The sequence below is a fragment of the Sciurus vulgaris genome (genome assembly GCF_902686455.1).
Source record: "Sciurus vulgaris genome assembly, chromosome: 8".
Lineage (NCBI taxonomy): Eukaryota > Metazoa > Chordata > Mammalia > Rodentia > Sciuridae > Sciurus > Sciurus vulgaris.
The window spans coordinates 6,015,261-6,032,633 of record NC_136468.1 but is presented as its reverse complement, the minus strand read 5'-3'; the positions used below and the strand labels follow the sequence as shown (position 1 = coordinate 6,032,633).

Genomic DNA, 17,373 nt, shown 5'->3' with positions numbered 1-17,373 from the left:
CAACCAGCAGCCCCGCAGACAACAGCCCCTGAGTGTTTTGTTTTTCTATCCAGGATCCCAGGTTCCTTTCTAAGCCTCTTTTGTTTTGTTTGTTTGTTTATTTGTTTGTTTTTGCAGTACTGGGGACTCAACCCAGGGCTTCACACATGCTAGTCAAGTGCTCTACCACGGAGCTGCACCCCAGTCTTCCAACCTCCTGACATGTCTCAGTTCCAGTTCAAATATGAATTGCAGGGCCAGGGCTGTAACTCAGTGGTACAGCACTTGCTTAGCACACTGTGAGACCCTGGGTTCAACTGCCAGTACTGAAAAATAAAAAAAAGAAAGGATGAAAGAATTCCAGAGTTCAAATACTTTCTAATGGGGGTCACAAGGTGGCCAGCCTGGAGGTGATGTTTCCCATTTGGGCCCCCTTTACCTACTTAAAATCTCCAGCAAGATGTGTGGTGAAAATCAGGTGCAGTGGTGCATACCTGTCATCCCAGCAGTTCAGGAGGCTGAGGTAGGAGGATCGAAAGTCAGAGGCCAACCCCAGCAACTTAGTGAGTCCCTAAGCAACTTAGCAAGATTCTGACTCAAAATAAAAAATGAAAAGATCTGGGGGTGTGACTCAATAGTGAAGTGCTCCTGGGTTCAATCCCCAGTACAAAAAATAAAAAAATAAAAAATAACCCAAGTGGTGAAGGGGCCAGGCTGGTGGCCAGTGTGGAGGCTAGCTGAAGGCAGAGGGACACTGGGTCAAGCATGGGGGCTTAGGAGGCTGGATCAGGAGTCTGATCCACAGTCAGAGCGCTGTGGTGATCTGGTCCCTCATCCAACTGGGGCCTTAGTCTGCTGCTGGCCGCAGCAACCTCTGGGTTCCCCTGCCCAGGCACCCCATTCTCAGGCATCAGTCCTCCTCTGAAGCCCCAGAGGATGCCAGATCTTATCCTCTCCCGGACAGGCAGATTTCCCCTGGAGGAGGTCCGTCTCCACTTGCAATTTCCATTCAGGATTGGGGTGCGGGGCAGGGGGTGCTGGCAGGAGCAGGAGTTGCCTGGGTTACCCCAGTGTCTAGCAAGTTCCCCCTCCAGGGACCTGTCCTCTCACTGGGCATTGAGGGATGGAGTTGGGGGCATGGACCCCCTTCCCAGAAATTTCACTGCCTGGGTCCTCCCGTCTTCTCTTAGGGACGATGATTCCTCCATGTTCATGCCCACCCGCAACAGGTGGAGCCAGAGACCTGGAGTGGCCACAGGTAGATTCCTTACACTGGCAGCCGGGGGTGAAGGTCAGCCAGCCAGGCCTTGCCCGCTACAGGGGCTAGGGCGGGAGCAGACGCAGGCCCTGAAAATCCTTCCCAGTCTCTCTTCCTCCTGTGGAAGCCTCCGCTTCTCTTTCCCTACAGGACCTCCTCATAGGGGCAGATGTGCCCTGGGCCCTCGCATTCTTTCAAAGGGGCCTCTTATAAAATCAGCCAAGGATAAAATCCAGATGCAGATGCACAAACCCTGCCTGGGTCAGGTCTTTGGCCACCAAGTAGACCACGTGGCCTGGCAGCCCTGCTGCTGAGTCAAGGAGAGGCCCCATGCTGGAGAGAGCTCAGGGAGAGCAGGAGGACACCCTCTGGCTGTCCTGTGGCCCCCTTTTGCCCTCCCCACCTAATGGGGCAGGGGTACCCTGGTGGGAGGAAGCACCCTGGGCCTTGTCCCGCACACCCTAGGTGTCTTTCTTTGGGACCGGAGGCCTGTGGCTGAGTGTTAGATTAAGGGGTTGGTCTCCTTGCTCTGAAAGGTCCCTGTGGCCCTAGTGGGGGCTCTCCCAGGGTCCTCCTCCACCTGTCAAGCCCCTTGGGTTCCAGCCCCTGGGCCAGCAAGGGGCCAGGAAAGCACAGAGGCCAGCTCAGCGCTCCTCTTTCAGGACCTTTATTGCCCATGATCCTGAGGCCCAGGTGAGCCACGAGGGGCTGCCCCTGTCCCCAGGGCTAGAAGAAGTTGACCACCCTGCGGAGGGACTGGACGCGGGCGCTGTGGGCCTCCCAGTCGGAGAAGCTGCGGAAGTCGCCCCTCTCCACCACGTACATGCGGCCACGGTAGTTGGGCTCCTCATACAAGACCCACCTGGAAGCCAGGAAAAGGCAGGTCAGAGGGCACCGCAATGCCACCCACGCTCCGACTAGAAGCCCCCCACTGGCCCTGCCATCCACCCCTCGCTCTGCAGAACACAGGGCACACTGCACGCTCTAGGCTGTTCCTCACCCACCGCTGTGTGCGTCGGCGCTGGGTGTGAGGCGGGCAGGGGAGCCCAGGAATGGCCGCAGTTTAAAACTGACCAGTCCACAGCAAGGGAGAGGAGTGAGTCCAGGAGCCACGAGGTCACAGCCCTCATCCCTCCCACTCTGCAGGGCCATCTCACACTGAGCAGCCCCAGCAGCAGGCAGGGCCCCCGGCTGACCGATTCACCAACTCAGGAGTGTGTGTCTGTCTCACTGTGCCTTAGCAACCAGAGGTGCTCAGGCCAGACAGACAGACAGGGTCCTGTCCCCATGAGACCTCTGCTCCAGTGAAACCACTGCGGTGCCTGCGGTTACTGTCCCCAGTGGGGATCCGTCCCCAGCTGTGAGGGCCTAGCAGCTGCCTGCAGCCCAGGGAGCAGAAACCAATGCACAAGGACATCTTTACGAAGCAGCTTGGAGGGCCTGGTGCCCATTGGGGGCCAGGAGAGACCTTCATCACCCGGGAGGCTGCGGGGCTGGGGGTGAAGGGTACTGCAACCCGGGTCATCAGGAAGGTGTAGTGGGGAGGTCAGAGGGGGGCCGGGAGTGTGGTCTCCACCTGGGAGAGGAAGTGTGGGCCAGAAAGCTGTCCCTTCCTTTGCCATCCCTGAGACGAGCGTGCTACTGAGGGGAGGGGGCCCAGAAAAGGCACCGCAGTACCTGCTCCCCACTTGGGGGCGAGGTCTGGGGGGCTGCAGGCCTGACCCCAGCAGAGGACTGGAGTGACCCTAGTCAAGGCAGGCCTCTCCCCCGTGTCCCCACCCCTCCCCTTCACTTTCGCCACCATAGAAATCAGCTTTCTCTGCTGTCCTGGAGAGGCAGGTGGCCTTGGGAAGCCGCCCACAAGGGGCTCACATACAGCCCTGGTCTCTGGGGTCCGTGTGGCCTGGGCTCTGACACTGCCTCTTTGCAATGACCCCAACAGTTCTTGCCCACCACCCCAAAAGCACTTTGCTGTTGAAGGAGCGTCCTCCATGGACACAGATGCAGCATCTGTGAGCCCTGCTTATAGATGAGGGCAGGGAAGGAGAGCGACCACCATGGCCACACAGCCCTCCTCTCAGCTCCCTGTTCCCTGCCACCGTCCTGACCCCATACCTGGTGCCTGGGGCAGTCCGCTGCTGGGAGAGTCAGGGATCAGGAATGGCCATGAAGAGGGCGGGGGGGAGGGTGTGAGCGGAGAGGGAGTGCCTGCTGGGTGCTTCCTGGTCCACCAGGCCTCCCTCTGACGTAGCCTCCCACCCCATGGCCGCAGCCGGGCCTCAGAGGGACTGGGCCAGGCCCTCCCCACCCAGCAGCAGCTGAAAAGGCCCAAGCAGTGTCTCCAACCACCCTGGGGCTCTTGTGGACATCCCCCAAACTAAAGGGGAGGGGGAGGGCTGAGCATCGCACAAGCCCTCCCCCTCCCCTGTGACCATTGGGGAGGTCACAGAAAGAGGATGGGACCAAGGGCTCATTGTTTTCTTGGCGGGGGAGTTGGGGTCCTGGGGGCTGAACCCCAGGCCCGGCACATGCTAAATCTGCTGCAGCACCTCCCCAGCTGGGCTCGGCGTTTAGGGGATGGGAAGTGGAAGTGAGAGAGATGCCAGTGTATTTCCCCCAGAGTGCCCGCCAGGAGCTGGTACGAGCCTTTCCACTCTGGAACCGCGTGGAACCCAGAGGCAACGCTCTCGTGTGGGCGGTGGCGGAGGGGCCCAGCCTCACCACCCGGGTCCCAGGAGTGCCACCCTCCAGACCAGGGCGTCCAGGCATCACCCCATGCAGCCTCGCCTTGAAGAGGGCTTTTTTTTTTTTTTTTAAGGAGTCAAAGTCACAGGTCTGTAGCTCCGTGGCACAGCGCTGGCCCAGCACGTGTGAGGCCCTGGGCTCCATCCCCGCACCACGAAAGAAAAAAAATGTGAACTAAAGTCACAGGAGGCAAAGGGGGAGGGCGTTCTGGGTCCACACAAGGAATCTATCATTTTGACCTCTGGTTAGCCTCCTGACCACCAAGCCGTCCCCTCCCAGGGCACAGAACTCAAGATCATATGCCCCTGTGGTCAAAGGACACAAGCCCCTGGCTTCCCCCCCTGCTCCTCAACAGGCCCTGAAGTCTCCAGGATGTGGACGGGTGAGGATTGTATCTGGGGTCTCAGGACATCTTCCAAGCACAGGTATGTCTTTGGCCTCATGACACACAATTTAGCCAGCAAAGTTTCCAGGGTGAATTGTTCTGGAATTCTACGCCTGGACTCCAAGACGCCATCAACTCCATGGGCCACAGTCACACCTTCAGGGAAAGGTGGGTAGTGTCTATAGTTCAGCCTGGGCCAGCCCTCGTCTCCCTTCAGTCCCTCCTGACCACTCCTCATCGGGTTCCTTGATGCCGAGCCTCAGAAATGCAGACAATCAACAACTCCTTAGCTTCTTCAACAAGAATCAAATGTCTGGACCAGCCATAACTGGGAGGCAGGACCCATTCTGGGGCTCTCCTGCCGGAAGGGACTGAGGCACCCAGCTCTGGAACAGCACCGGCTCAACCAGATTGTAATCCCAGAAGGGCCCCCTCCCAAAGCCCAAGTTAACCTTCCAGTCTCAGTTTGCTCCTCTGTGAAATGGGGACAATATCCAAACAGAGGTCAGAAGATGAGAAGAGATGGTCAACTGAAAAGTCTCGGGGCAGTGACACTTTACACAGGGGAGGGCACAGGGGAGCACGTGCTGCCCTCAGCTAATCAGAAGGAAGCCCACGTCTGCAGGGAGTCACCAAGGGTTCTGACACCTGTTTTGGAGTAGGACAGACCCTCAGACCAGGTAAAATCCCCCCAGCCACTCTGTGTCCACCAAAAAGCCACCCCAAACCCATATCACTGACAGGGATGGTGAGGTTTGCCTGCTGGGTGGAGAGGCCCGGTTCAGGGTCAGCTTTGCTGGGCAGGAGGTGGGCAGGCATACCTGCTGAGCAGGTGAGGTCACGGGGACACTTTGTACCCTCGAAGATCCCTGGGGGATCTCTCAGTGGACTTCCCCGGGCGCAAAGAAACCAAGGATAGTCTATGACCCCAGCCCAGTCACAGAAGGACTTCAGCCCTCAAAGGTCCCCTGCCTGTTTCCCACTGGCAGCCCCAGTGGATGGGAGTCAGGGGGCCGCTGAGGCCTGGTCCCCCGCCACCACTCACGCGCCATCCCCGTAGACCTTGGCGGCGTTGACACAGCTCTTGGTCCAGCCCCGGCTCTGCAGGAGGGGGCAGTCCTCCAGGAACTCCAGGCACTGGCCCGTGAAGTTGCAGCCCTCGAAGATCTCCAGGCGGAAATGCTCCCCGTGCTTCCAGGCACAGGTGAGGGGCGGGAAGAGAAAATGCCCTGAGTGCCCCGTACAGGTGAGAAGGACCTTGCAGTCACCCAGGGCACCCAAGAGTTCCCGGCCTGGGATGGGCTGGGTCGGCAAGGGGCCCCATCTCGACACGCACCCTCTGTTCGTTCTTTCAGTGGGATGTGCTGAGACAAAAGGGTTTTATTACTTTAAAAAGCTTGGCTGGGTGAGGTGGCACACGCCTGTTATCCCAGCAGCTTGGGAAACTGAGGTAGGAGGATTGCAAATTTGAGAGCAGCCTTGGCAATTTAGCAGGCCCTAAACAACTGAAATCCTGTCTCAAAAATTTTAAAAGCATTAAAAGAACGGAGGATGTCGCACAATGGTAAAGTGCCCTGGGTTTAATCCCCAGTGCTAAAAATATAAATAAATAAAAAAGAGCTTCAAAGTCCCTGACTAGTCCAATGGTCCAATCTCTTTCTACAACTAAGGAATTCAAGATCCAGGGAGCGGGCAAGAGTGCCCTGAGACCAGGGGCCTCGTGGGGTCACGGACTCCCTCCAGGCCTGGCTCTACCAACACTCGTGCCAGCCTTGACGTCTCTTCCCACAGCGGCAGGCAGACCTTCAAATGATAATATTTCAGAACTGTAACAGAACCTTTTATTAAAACATGAAGCCCAAAGTCTAAAACAAATAACATCTCGTTTGCTGAAATCCCTGCTGGCCTTGACATCATCGCTCACTAACATCAGTACATGGCTCTCCCTGTGATTCCTGTTTCCAAATGACAGGGAGGGCCAGCTCCCCACTGGCCAGATGCCTGTGGGGCCTGAGACTGCCTCATAGCTAGCCCCAGGCATGGCCTTTTCAAGAAGGGCATTCACGGGATGCCGAGTATATTTTTCATATAAACAACATTATACGGGATCCAGGGTCAAACATTCTAGTTCCTTTTTCCAAATGTCCATGATCTGGCAGAGATATTCTTACAATTTGAGATGCCAGAGTGCAGCTGGTTTCCGACCGATGTAGAAATAAGTGGGGGCCCCAGGCAGAGAGCACCTCCCCATGATCCCTCAGGTGTTTGCCAGAGCCCCGGACCAGGCATCCAAGGGAGGGCCCTCCAGCCAACAGGCTCCGACCAGAGCCACTCACTCTGGGTTTGGCAACTGGTCATTCCCCATCCAAAGGACCAGGATTCAGAGCAGGTCAGATGTAGCTTGGGGGTAACCCTCATTCCTCATTCCTACCCTAGAGGCACGTAGCTATAAGAAGCCCCTCTCTGTGAAGGAGCAACACCCCTGGTGTGCTCTCCCTACACACCCCAGGCCACACCTGTGAGATGCAGCCACCTATGCAGCTCCAAGGGACCAGCCCCCACACGTCCTGCTGACTGGCCTGTGATATTTCAGCAGCCTCCATTAGCAATTCCAAGATGAGGGCTTGGGAGGTGCCCAGAGGGTGCCCAGGCTCCAGGTGGCCTTACTTTTGCTGAGTGCTCCCCTTTCCGGTCACAAATCCAAACTTATAATTTTTTTTTTTTTTTTTTAGGTGTTGGCAATTGAACCCAGGACCTTGACAAAGCACATGCTCCACCCCTGAGCTACCCCCCCAGCCCCCAAACTTCTATTATTTTAAATGGAGACTTTAGCTGCACATTTGGATCAGAAATTTAAAGCAGCTTCCTGAAAACTCCCAGGGTCTTGTCTTCACGGTACCCCTGACTAGACCCCCACAGTCTCATGCTTATGCCAGAAGGAGGACTGGGTAGGGCTCTCTCACTCTTAAATATCTTAGTTGGGCCCCTGCTACAGACTACAGGAAGGCCCCAGCCCCCAGGCGGAGTGACATGCTCACCATCCCTACAGGCCGGCAGGAGCCCATGTGGTCGTTGTGGCCATTCCAGCGGAAGAAGTCAGGGTAGTCGCCGTGCTCCAGGATGAACTGCTGGCCCCGGAAGTCGGGGTGATCAAAGCAGACCCAGGCTCCACTCTCTACACGGATAGAGTTTACTCGGTTCATAAAGCCGCGGTCCTGGAAGTTGTCACAGTCCCCCAAGACCTCCAGCTTCCGCCCGGTGAAGTGCTTGCCCTCATAGAGAGTGATCTAGAAGGCCAGGTCAGAGCTCAGGGTCAGGTTTCTCTCCTTTCAGTCTTGGGGTCCGTTGTTTGGGACCCAGCATCCTCTAGGAGACCCAGATTCCCAGGCCACCAAAGCCCTGCCCTGCTGTGCACAGGAGGTGCCCGAAGCATCTGCTGATTGGGCAGGAGTGAATGGTCAGTGGGCTGCTGTCGACAGCTCGGCCAGCTCCCAGCGGAGCAGACAAATCGCAGCTCTTCACAAACTTCCACCACCTTTGTTAAACTCAGTTTTTGTTCATTGTTAAAACAACACATCCATAATGACATTAAAGGAAATCTCTTCAAAAGAATAAACTTCTACTACTCACCGGAAACCAACATTTGTTTTTTAGAAAGCTGGGTTCCTGGGGCTGGGCCTCCTTAGCTAAAGAGGCTGAACCTGTGAAAGCCAGGCCCAGGAATCCTGGCCCAGGATGGAAGTCCTCAAAAGCAGACTCTATAAGGGTCACCTTGTCTCTGTTTTTTCATAGGACTAAAAGGTAGGTGTCAGGACAGGGATAGTACAGACAGTGTCCTATAGCTAGGTAGCACTGACAAGTTGTCCTTGCCCCAAACTTTTTTTGTACTGGGGACCCAGGGCACTTTACCACTGAGCCACATCCTCAGTCCTTTATATATTTATTTTGAGACACTATCTCACTAAATTTCTTAGGACCTAAGTTGCTCAGCCTGGCTTCAAACTTGCAATCCTCCTATCTCTACCTATTAAGTCTCGGGAATTGCACCCAGCCTTTGTCCCCAACTTAACAGCTCAAGCAATACAATTCCCTCGATTCACTTCCTGTCATGGAGACAAAAATTCCAAATATTCAATAAGTCTTTGGGTCTCAAGAATTGTGGTCCCAAGGGACCTTATCAAAGTACAGTAACCCAGTGACCGTTGTCATTTATGCTTTGCAAATGCTTCCAGTTCTCCCCGGTCCCCTGGAGCTAGGGCAGCTGTATGCTCTGGCCAAAGGAATGTGTGTGGGAATGGACACTTGCAAGCCAGGGCACGACTGATTTGTGGGGGGTGGGGGGACTCTTTCTTTCCCCTTCTCATGTTACTGTCAGCCTGGGGCACAGGGAAGGGTGTGAGGACAGAAGTACTTACACCCATGATGAATATGTGGTGCTAGGGAGGCAAATACCCTAGTTGGTTTATGCCACCAAGCTATGGGGCTATTTGTCACTGAAGCATAACCTAGTTCATGCAGATGAATATAGTGATGCTCTCACCACTGAAGCACTCGAATGGAGCTTCTGGAGCCCAAAGGCTTCATGAGATTAGCTAGGACAGGGTCACTAGAGGAAGAGGAGAGATATCCGAATTGGCTACCCTTCCAGCACAAGACAGGTCTGGTTGAGAGCCTCCCAGACATTCAGTGAGAACCGGACACCCAAAGGACTTGGAGGTCCTCAAGACTTGACAATTTGCTGAGAGCCAACCCCACATACCCATGAAGACTGGCGAGCAAAGAACACACGCTGACCATCCTCCCATAAAGAAGAGACAGCTAGGATGGGCGAGGCTAACCCACCCCAAGCTAGCAAGAAGCAGCTTGACCACCCTCCCTGCTCCTGACTTGTTGGAACCCCAGAACACCTGAGAAAGGGGCTGGGAAGAGGGCGACCGCCCATGCACCCACGCCAGAGGCCCTCAGCCAACAGCCAGGCGGCTCCATTTAATTAAGAAATTAGGCCAGCTTTGCTAGGTCTTGTCATCGCCAAAGGGCGCACGGAGCCACAGTGTGCACCTTCCCCAGGCCCACGCACAAGGGGCGACCGCGGCCCCTGCTGGCTCGCATTCGGGTGGGAAGGGCGAGGCCCACTCACCTTCCCGGAGCGCTGCGCCATGGTGCGCCGCCGTCCTCCGCCGGACCCAGTATATACCCCGCGGCGCCCTGCTGGCTCAGCGCCGCCAGGGACAAAAGATTTGCTTGGCCGGGCACCGCCGAGTTAGTGCTGTCGGGCGTGCTAAGCCCGAGAGGGGCCGCGGGGCCGGTCGCTGGGACCCGACCCGCGGCCACCCTGCGCCACCCGCAGGGCGCTCCCGCCCCTGCCAGCCCCCAAGGCCTCCTGCTCCCCGACCCCTCCTTCCCAGCCCACCCGCTGTCCTTGCTGAGTCAGGACCACAGCTCCACCGCGCCCACTGCGGTTGCCCGGGGCTGGGAAGGGGTCTCCCCAGGCCCTGTGTCTCTTCCCCAGGGCTTCGCTTGAGCCCCTTCCCCACTCCATGTCCCCTCCTTCTAACCAGAGCCTCGGACCTGGACCTTCCGCAGCCTCCATCTCACCTGGCTGCGCTCTCACCTCTTACTGCCTGGTTTCTTCCCAACTAAGGATGGAGTCCATGCAAGCTTCCCGGGGCCCCTTGTAACTGGCTTCCCTGATCTTAGCTCCCAGACCCAGCCCTGGCCGCCCTCCCTCTCCAACCTTCCCCTGCGGTCCTCCCTCCTTGGGATACTGCATCTCTCTCCCACTGGGGATCCTCCTAGGTGTCACCTGCCCTGGTCCATGCTGCACCCCTGGGGGGCCACAGTGCCCTGCAGCCTGCACCTCTACACTTGTGCACAGAGCAGACCACCCGCGTGAGCAAGGATGGGTTTACAGAGCATTCCGGCCAAGAAGTCCTTGGCACACCCTGGAGCCGCAGAGATTGTTTATGGAAGGAACGGAGTAAACACTGAGGCCACAAATTGCTGGGGAGATGAGATGGTAATACAGGAAAATGCGGGGTTGGCGGGCAGGGGAGGGACAGGCTCTGGAGCAGACAGAAGCGCAGGGGCCGCAGGGGTTCTACTCTCGGGGCTTCTACTCTCGGGAAAGTGGAGTGGTTTCTTTCTCTTTTTTTCCTCCGGAGCAAGGGATTGAGCAGTGAAGGAGACTTTAATTCTCGAACTGTGACAGACTCACAGATTAACTTCTCAGCCTGTCGGGCGGGGGTTATAGATGTGGGGTAAAGGAAGCCAGTGATGGGTAGGTAAATACAGGGGAGGAATATTCATGTCTTCTGGGAGCGGGTGGAGATCTGGGATTCACGCACCACGTCTTTTCACTTTTCTTTTTTTTAGTACTAGAAATTTAGCCCAGGGGCACTTTACCCCGGAGCTGCATCCTCAGCCTTTTTATTTTATTTTTGCTTTGAGACAGGGTTTCCAAGTTGCTCACAGTCTCCTGAGTTGCTGAGTCTGGCCTCAGGGGTCCTCCTGTTTAGCCTCGGGGGTCACTGGGATTTCAGGCGTGCACCACAAAGCCCCGCTCTTTTTGCTCTTCATATGGTTCTTTCCAAGTCCTGAGATGGCCATTGTCTCCTGTCATAGCTCTGGGGACGTGTCATTTAGCATGCAGATGGATTATAGTGAAGCCAGAGGTTCTCTGGTGGTCACTCCCGCAGCCATTTAGACCTAACTGGTGTGGGCTAGCGCATCTGGAGAGGAACTTCAGACTTTCAGGTATCCTGTCTTCAAAGATCAACAGGTTAGAGTCGGGTGAGATTCAGCTGTTTCGCTCAGCAGTACAGATCAGGGCAAGGTAACAGGGCCGCATCCGTAGCTCTGGGCAGCGTATTTTTTATCATCATTTCACAAATGAGGCCCTCCAGGTCCAGGGAGAGTAGGCCACATGATTCTTGGGGCAGAGTAACCTTGCCCTTGCTCTAGGAAATCATCAAAGGCAGGGGGAGGTGGTGTTGGACTGGTGTAGAGGTCATGCCCTCCCCTGCGACTCCACCCAGGGCAGCTGCTGCCTCCCCAGGTGTCCATCTGCACTCCAGGCCACACCTTCCAGCACTTGCCTCTGGACATGGGCCCTGTGGGAATGGATAATTAAAAACAAAGTTTCCTGCCAACCCAGAAAAGTAGTGGAGAAAGAAAAACAGTCATTACTGAGTAAGCATTAAATCAGAACAGGACAGGCTTCGCGGGGGACCTGCTAAGATGTTGCAATATCTCAGCCTGGGGAGTGCTCTTCCTTAGCTTGAGTGAGGCCCTGGGTCTGAGGAGAGAAGAGGGGACCGGAGGGGAGGAGATGGGGGAGAGGAGCGGGGGTGGGGGGGCACTAGTCCCTTTGTCAGGAACCTACTCCCTTAATAATTGACCTACTCCTGCAGTACAGCACGAATTCATTCTCAGCTCCTAACACTGGTGCGTGGGGATTAAGTTTCCCACACATGAATTTAGGGACATGCGAAACCACAGCACTCAGCTCAGCTGTCCATTTATCTATTAAAGACCATCTTAGTTTCTCCTCAATTTTGGAAGTCATGTGTAAAGCTGCTGCAAACATCTATTTGTTTTTGTGTGCACGTGAGTTTTTAAGTCCTTTGGGTATATGTTAAGGAACAATCGCTGGATCATACATATCTAGTAAGGGCACGTTCAGTTTTGTAAGAAAGTGTCACGCTGTCTTCCAAAGTGGCTGCGCCCTTTGCCTTCCCACCAGCGCGGAAGGAGCGCTCCTGTTGTCTGGCAGCACTCCGTGCTGTCGGTGTTTGGGATTCAGCCGTTCTCGTAGCTGTACCGTAGGTCCTCACTGTTGTTTTAAGAGCTTTGTATTTTTAATTTCCATTTGCTCTTATTGTACTATAATAAGGTCTTAGAGGCTGCTTTTGCTGCAAGCACTGACTCGTCATGGGGACCTCATGGAGACCCGCAGAGGCCCAAATGATGAACTAAAAGCAGGATAGAAGCTTAGCATCTTTGCTTTGATTTTTGTATCTGTCTCTTTCTATCTTTGGGTCGGATTCCTGTCTCTTTTCTATCTTAAACGCTGAGTCACATAGACATGTTAATTGCTTAAGGAGCTCCTGTCTCAATACTGGTAGCACAGGGTTGATGAGTCCTAAATTTACCTGACCTCACTGTGCTCCCTCAACACTGAAGACACCAAGATAAGAGTAATTAAAATATTTTCAAGCCTCCAGGAACAATGAGGCTTGTGGGCAGATCACCCCAAAGCCCCCTAAGCAGGAGTGATCATGTCCTGATGGGAACCGGTCTTGGCTCCGATCCTGGTTAGACCCGATATAGTGACCAACCAGACCACAGTCTAATTATGGGTATTTCTTACCCTTTGCTTTTGATTCCTCCCCAGTTAAAACTAACCTCTGTCAATACCTCCAAAGAGAAGGCTGAGGATGCTTGTCTTCCCAGTCTGGCTATTCTGAATAAATTTCTTTCCTTTCCCTTTCTTTTCTTTCTTTCTTCTTTCTTTCTTTTTTGTCACTGGGGATTGAACTCAAGGGTGCTTAACCACTGAGCCACATCTCCAGCCCCTTTTTAAATTTTACTTAGAGACAGGGTCTTGCTGAGTTATTTAGGGTCTCGTTAAGTTGCCGAGGCTGGCTTTGAACTCATGATCCTCCTGCCTCAGTCTCCTGATTGGCTGGGATCAGTCATGAGCCACTGCATCCAGCCGGAATAAATTTCTTTCCTGCTTTAATTTTGAGGCAAGTGGCTGGACCTGGTCAGCTGGGACTTGCCCCATCTGTCCCAGAACGCTGATAACAGAGCCCCACAGTGATATGGACAGAAAGTAAAACAGTAGCAGTGATTTGGAGCATTTTCTGAAAAGCATCCATGAAAAAATGCTGGCCACAAACTTCACTCAAAGAATTGGTAAAGATGAACAGGGATCTGATTTCAGCAATTTCAACTCTTCTCCCATTTCCAGGGCAGACACTCACGAGTCTCCCAGAATTTTCATTATAAGTTGGTCACCGGAGGAAGGCTCTGCCATATCCACACAATCTGTTTGTGCCCAAGTAAGACCCCTGCCCCAAAGAGCTACATAATACGTAAATGCCAGGCTCACCAGACCTTACCCTGAGAGTCATTTCTTAGATCATTTTATTACAGAGTCCTGGGTCAGCGGGCAGGGGGCACCTGACTTCATAGGATCCCAAAAGACCAGGTCCAGTCTAGTTGCCCAAAAAATCAACTAGGAAAGGTGATGGTGAAGTAGGCAAGGAATTTATTACTCAGTGTGACCACATTGGGAAACAGGGCAACTAGCGTCCTAAGCCCTGTCTTCAGGGTACCAAGAAGAGCTCCAGGATTACCTAAAGGACAGAACAAAAGTGTGGAATGGATAAAGAAAATGTGGTACATACACACAATGGACTATTACTCAGCCTTAAAGAAGAATGAAATTCTGGCATTTGCTAGTAAATGGATGGAGCTGGAGAATATCATGCTAAGCAAAATAAGCCAAACTCCAAAAGCCAAAGGTCTAATGTTTTCTCTGATATGCAGATGCGGATTCACAGTTGGGGAGGTGTGGTAGGGTAGAATAGAGTTACTTTGTTTTTTTTTATAATACATATTTTTTAGTTGTAGGTGGACACATACCTTCATTTTATTTTTATGTGGTGCTGAGGATCAAACCCAGGGCCTCACTTGTGCTAGGCAGGCACTCTACCACTGAGCCACAACCCCAGCCCCAGAATAGAGTTACTTTGGATTAGGCAGAAGGGATTGAAGGGAGGGGAGGGGGCCTGAGGGTAGGAAGAATAGAAGAATGAATGGGACGTTATTACCCTGTGTGCATATATGACTACATGATCAGTGAGATTCTACATCATATAAAACCAGAAGAATGAGAAGTTATGCTCCATTTATGTATGATGTGTGAAAGTGCATTCTACTATCATATGTAACTAATTAGAACAAATTTTTTAAAAATGTGGAGCTGGTTACAGTGGCACATGCCTGTAATCCCAGCAGTTTGGGAGGCTAAGGCAAAAGGATTGAGAGTTCAAAGCCAGTCTCAGAAATTAAGGAGGCCCTAAGTAACTCAGCAAGACCCTGTCTCTAAATAATATACAAAAAAAGGGCCGGGATGTGGCTCAGTGGTTAAGCGTCCCTAGGTTTAATCTCCAGTACGGAAAAAAAAAAAAAAAAAAAGGGTGTATCCCCCCCCACTTGGATTAAAACCAAGGGTGCTTTACCACTGAACTATATCACCAGTTGTTTTCCAATTTTTTTTTTTTTTCATTTTGAAGCCAGGCATGGTGGTACATGCCTGTAATCCCAGTGACTCAGGGGTGGAGAAGCTGAGGCAGGAGGATTGCAGGTTTGAGGCCAGCGTCAGCAATTTAGTGAGACCCTGTCTAAAATCAAAATTAAAGAGGACTGGGAACATATATGAGTGGTAGAGTGACCCTGGGTTAAATCCCTAGAATGCACTTTTTAAAAATAAGTTCGAGATAGGGTCTGGCTGTGTTGCCAAGGCTGGCCTCAAACTTGAGATCTCCCACCTCAGCCTCCCCAGTCGCTGGGATTACAAGCTACACCACTGCACCTGGCAACACTCTGTTTTTGTTGTTAGTAGTGACAAGACTTTCTGAAATGATATGAACAATTCTTGGTAAAATTTCCTAGAAAACTCAGTAACATATTCCATCTGCTTGTTTCAAAAATTGCACACTCTTGCAGTTGGGGTGGCTCATGCCTATAATCCCAGTGATTTGGGAGACTGAGGCAGGAGGATTGAAAGTGCAAATCAAGCCTCAGCAATTTAGCAAGGCCCCAAGCAACTCAGCAGAACCCAAAATAAAAAAATTAAAAAATAAATAAAAAGGGCTGGGGATGTGGCTTAGAGGTAAAGTGCTCCCGGGTTTCATCCCCAGTAACAAAAACAAAAACAAGAAAATTGCACACTCTTCAATGTGTAATTAAACAATGGAAAAACACTGTGTGTTTCCTTGCCTTGTAAGCACAAGGCCCTGGGTTCAATCCCCAGCACCCCGCAAAACCAAAAAAAAAAAAAAAAAAAAAAAAAAAAAAAAGAAAAGAAAGAAAGAAAGAAAGAAAGAAAGAAAGAAAGAAAGAAAAAATACTATGTGTTTCTAGGGAACACACAAGTTCATGTAGTGGGACATTGAGCATTCTCCCTTTAGGTACTTTTTTTTGGGGGGGTATAGGGGATTGAACTCAAGGTTGCTTTGGACTGAGCTACATCCCCCCAACCTTTAAAAATTTTTTTCCCTGTGGTTTTTAAATTTTGAGACAGGATCTTGCTAAACTGCCCAGGCTGGCCTTGAACTTGTGGTCCTGATTCCCCAGCCTCCAGCTCCTGAGTCTCTGGGATTGCAGTCATGTGTCCCACACTCCACTCCTCAAGGTGCTTCAACAAGGCTCTGTGGAGTGTGGCACGGGGACTGTAACAGGGATGGGAGGCTGCTTTTGCTAAAGCGGATTCTGTAGACCCTTCCTTAGGCCTGGGTGTTGCAGGTGTCCAGCGTCCTTCCCTTTGCGGATCTGCCAGTCCCCCGGCACTTGGACCCAGGGAGGCAAGTTCCAAAGGCCCTTCAGGGGTGCACACTTGGAAGCACGACTGAACCCCACCCATCAGAAGCCACAGCAGCAGCTCAAAGGGCCCTGCCACCCCCAGGCCTCCCTGCTCCACATCTGTCCACTCAAATTCCTTCCTTCATAAAGGGTTTTCTCTGACATGCTGCTCTCTGGATCCTTCGGAGCATTAGTATTAACCCTCTGCCTGTTGCAATGTGCTAACCTGTTGTCCTTTATTTCTGTGTGCCACCTAGGCAGAACCCCTGAGTGGATTTGTCAGAAATGGACATCTGTTCTGGCCACCTCAGTCCCTGCCCCTGCCCCTGCTGTGTGTTCCCTCTTCTCTTCTGTTTTTCAAAATTATGAATTATTTCAGGCAGACAAAATGATCAACACCAGTCAATCTGCCTTCCAGATTAAGAAATAAAACCTCATAGAGAGTGGGACGTCCGGCTTCTGAGCAGGAAACTTCTTTGCACTAGTGACGAAAAAAGAATTAAAAATGGGTGACGTTGAGAAAGGCAAGAAGATCTTTGTTCAGAAGTGTGCCCAGTGCCACACTGTGGAAAAGGGAGGCAAACACAGGACTGGGCCAAATCTCCATGGACTGTGTGGGCGGAAGACAGGTCAGGCTGCTGGACTCTCTTACACAGACACCAACGAGAACAAAGGCATCACCTGCGGAGAGGGTACACTGATGGAGTATTTGGAGAATCCCAAAAAGTACATCCCTGGAACAAAAATGATCTTCGCTGGCATTAAGAAGAAGGGATAAAGGGCAGACTTAATAGCTTACCTCAAAAAAGCTACTAATGAGTAATAGCCACGGCCTGATTGATTACCAAACAAATGTCTCATGGCTTTTTTAATGTGCACCATAACTTAAGTGATGTGATACACCAGAATTCAGATCATGAATGACTGACAAAATTATTTGTTGGACAGTCCTGATATACGTAAAATTGACTTGTAGTTAAATTAATATTTTGGTTATATTCCCACTTCAGTAAATTCTATCGCTTTCCCCTTTTTAAAGTTATGGTTGGACTTCATTAGTAATATTCAGTATTTCAAAAAATAGTGAATGACATCTTAAAAAACTGGCTTATATTTAGGTTTATATAACTAATTATGTGAATATGTTTAAATATGGGGGAAATCCCTTCACTCTCAGAACCAAGCATGATTCACATGTGTTTCAATTTGTGTTTGTTAGCCTATTAAAGGCAATGGCTGAAGATAAGAAAAAAAAGAAAGAAAGAAAAAGAAAAAGAAAACCTCACCCACAGTGGGGGATCCCTGGTGCCTCTCCCTAATCTGAATAACCTTTTAAAACCTAAAATCTTGACCAGCCCTGGAATCCCAGGGAATGGAGAGACTGCGGTTGGAGACCTGGGAGATTGGCAAATTCGAG

General features: G+C 52.1%; 2 protein-coding genes across 2 annotated transcripts; one reads left to right on the top strand and one right to left on the bottom strand.

Annotated features, from left to right (window-relative positions):
* Positions 1-1,917: 1,917 nt before the first annotated feature.
* Positions 1,918-9,605, bottom strand: CRYGN (crystallin gamma N). Its single transcript, XM_079150607.1, has 4 exons — positions 9,505-9,605; positions 7,406-7,654; positions 5,413-5,558; positions 1,918-2,099 (listed from the first exon to the last, which is right to left on the bottom strand). The coding sequence occupies exons 1-4, from the start codon at positions 9,523-9,525 to the stop codon at positions 1,964-1,966; spliced, it is 552 nt and encodes a 183-aa protein (XP_079006733.1). The 5' UTR covers positions 9,526-9,605; the 3' UTR covers positions 1,918-1,963.
* A 6,856-nt stretch (positions 9,606-16,461) lies between these two features.
* LOC306667437 (cytochrome c, somatic-like) lies at positions 16,462-16,789 on the top strand (the record flags this gene model as incomplete). The annotated part of the gene is made up of 1 exon (XM_079150052.1): positions 16,462-16,789. One exon carries the CDS (start codon positions 16,462-16,464, stop codon positions 16,732-16,734), a length of 273 nt encoding a protein of 90 aa, XP_079006178.1. The 3' UTR covers positions 16,735-16,789.
* Positions 16,790-17,373: the final 584 nt, after the last annotated feature.

Coding starts and splice junctions, on each gene's coding strand:
- CRYGN (XM_079150607.1), bottom strand. CDS start 9,525: ATGGCGCAGCGCTCCGGGAAG. Junction 7,655..9,504: donor TGGCGCAGCGCTCCGGGAAG/GTGAGTGGGCCT, acceptor CTGGCCTTCTAG/ATCACTCTCTATGAGGGCAA. Junction 2,100..5,412: donor AAGGTCTACGGGGATGGCGC/GTGAGTGGTGGC, acceptor CCTGGCTTCCAG/GTGGGTCTTGTATGAGGAGC.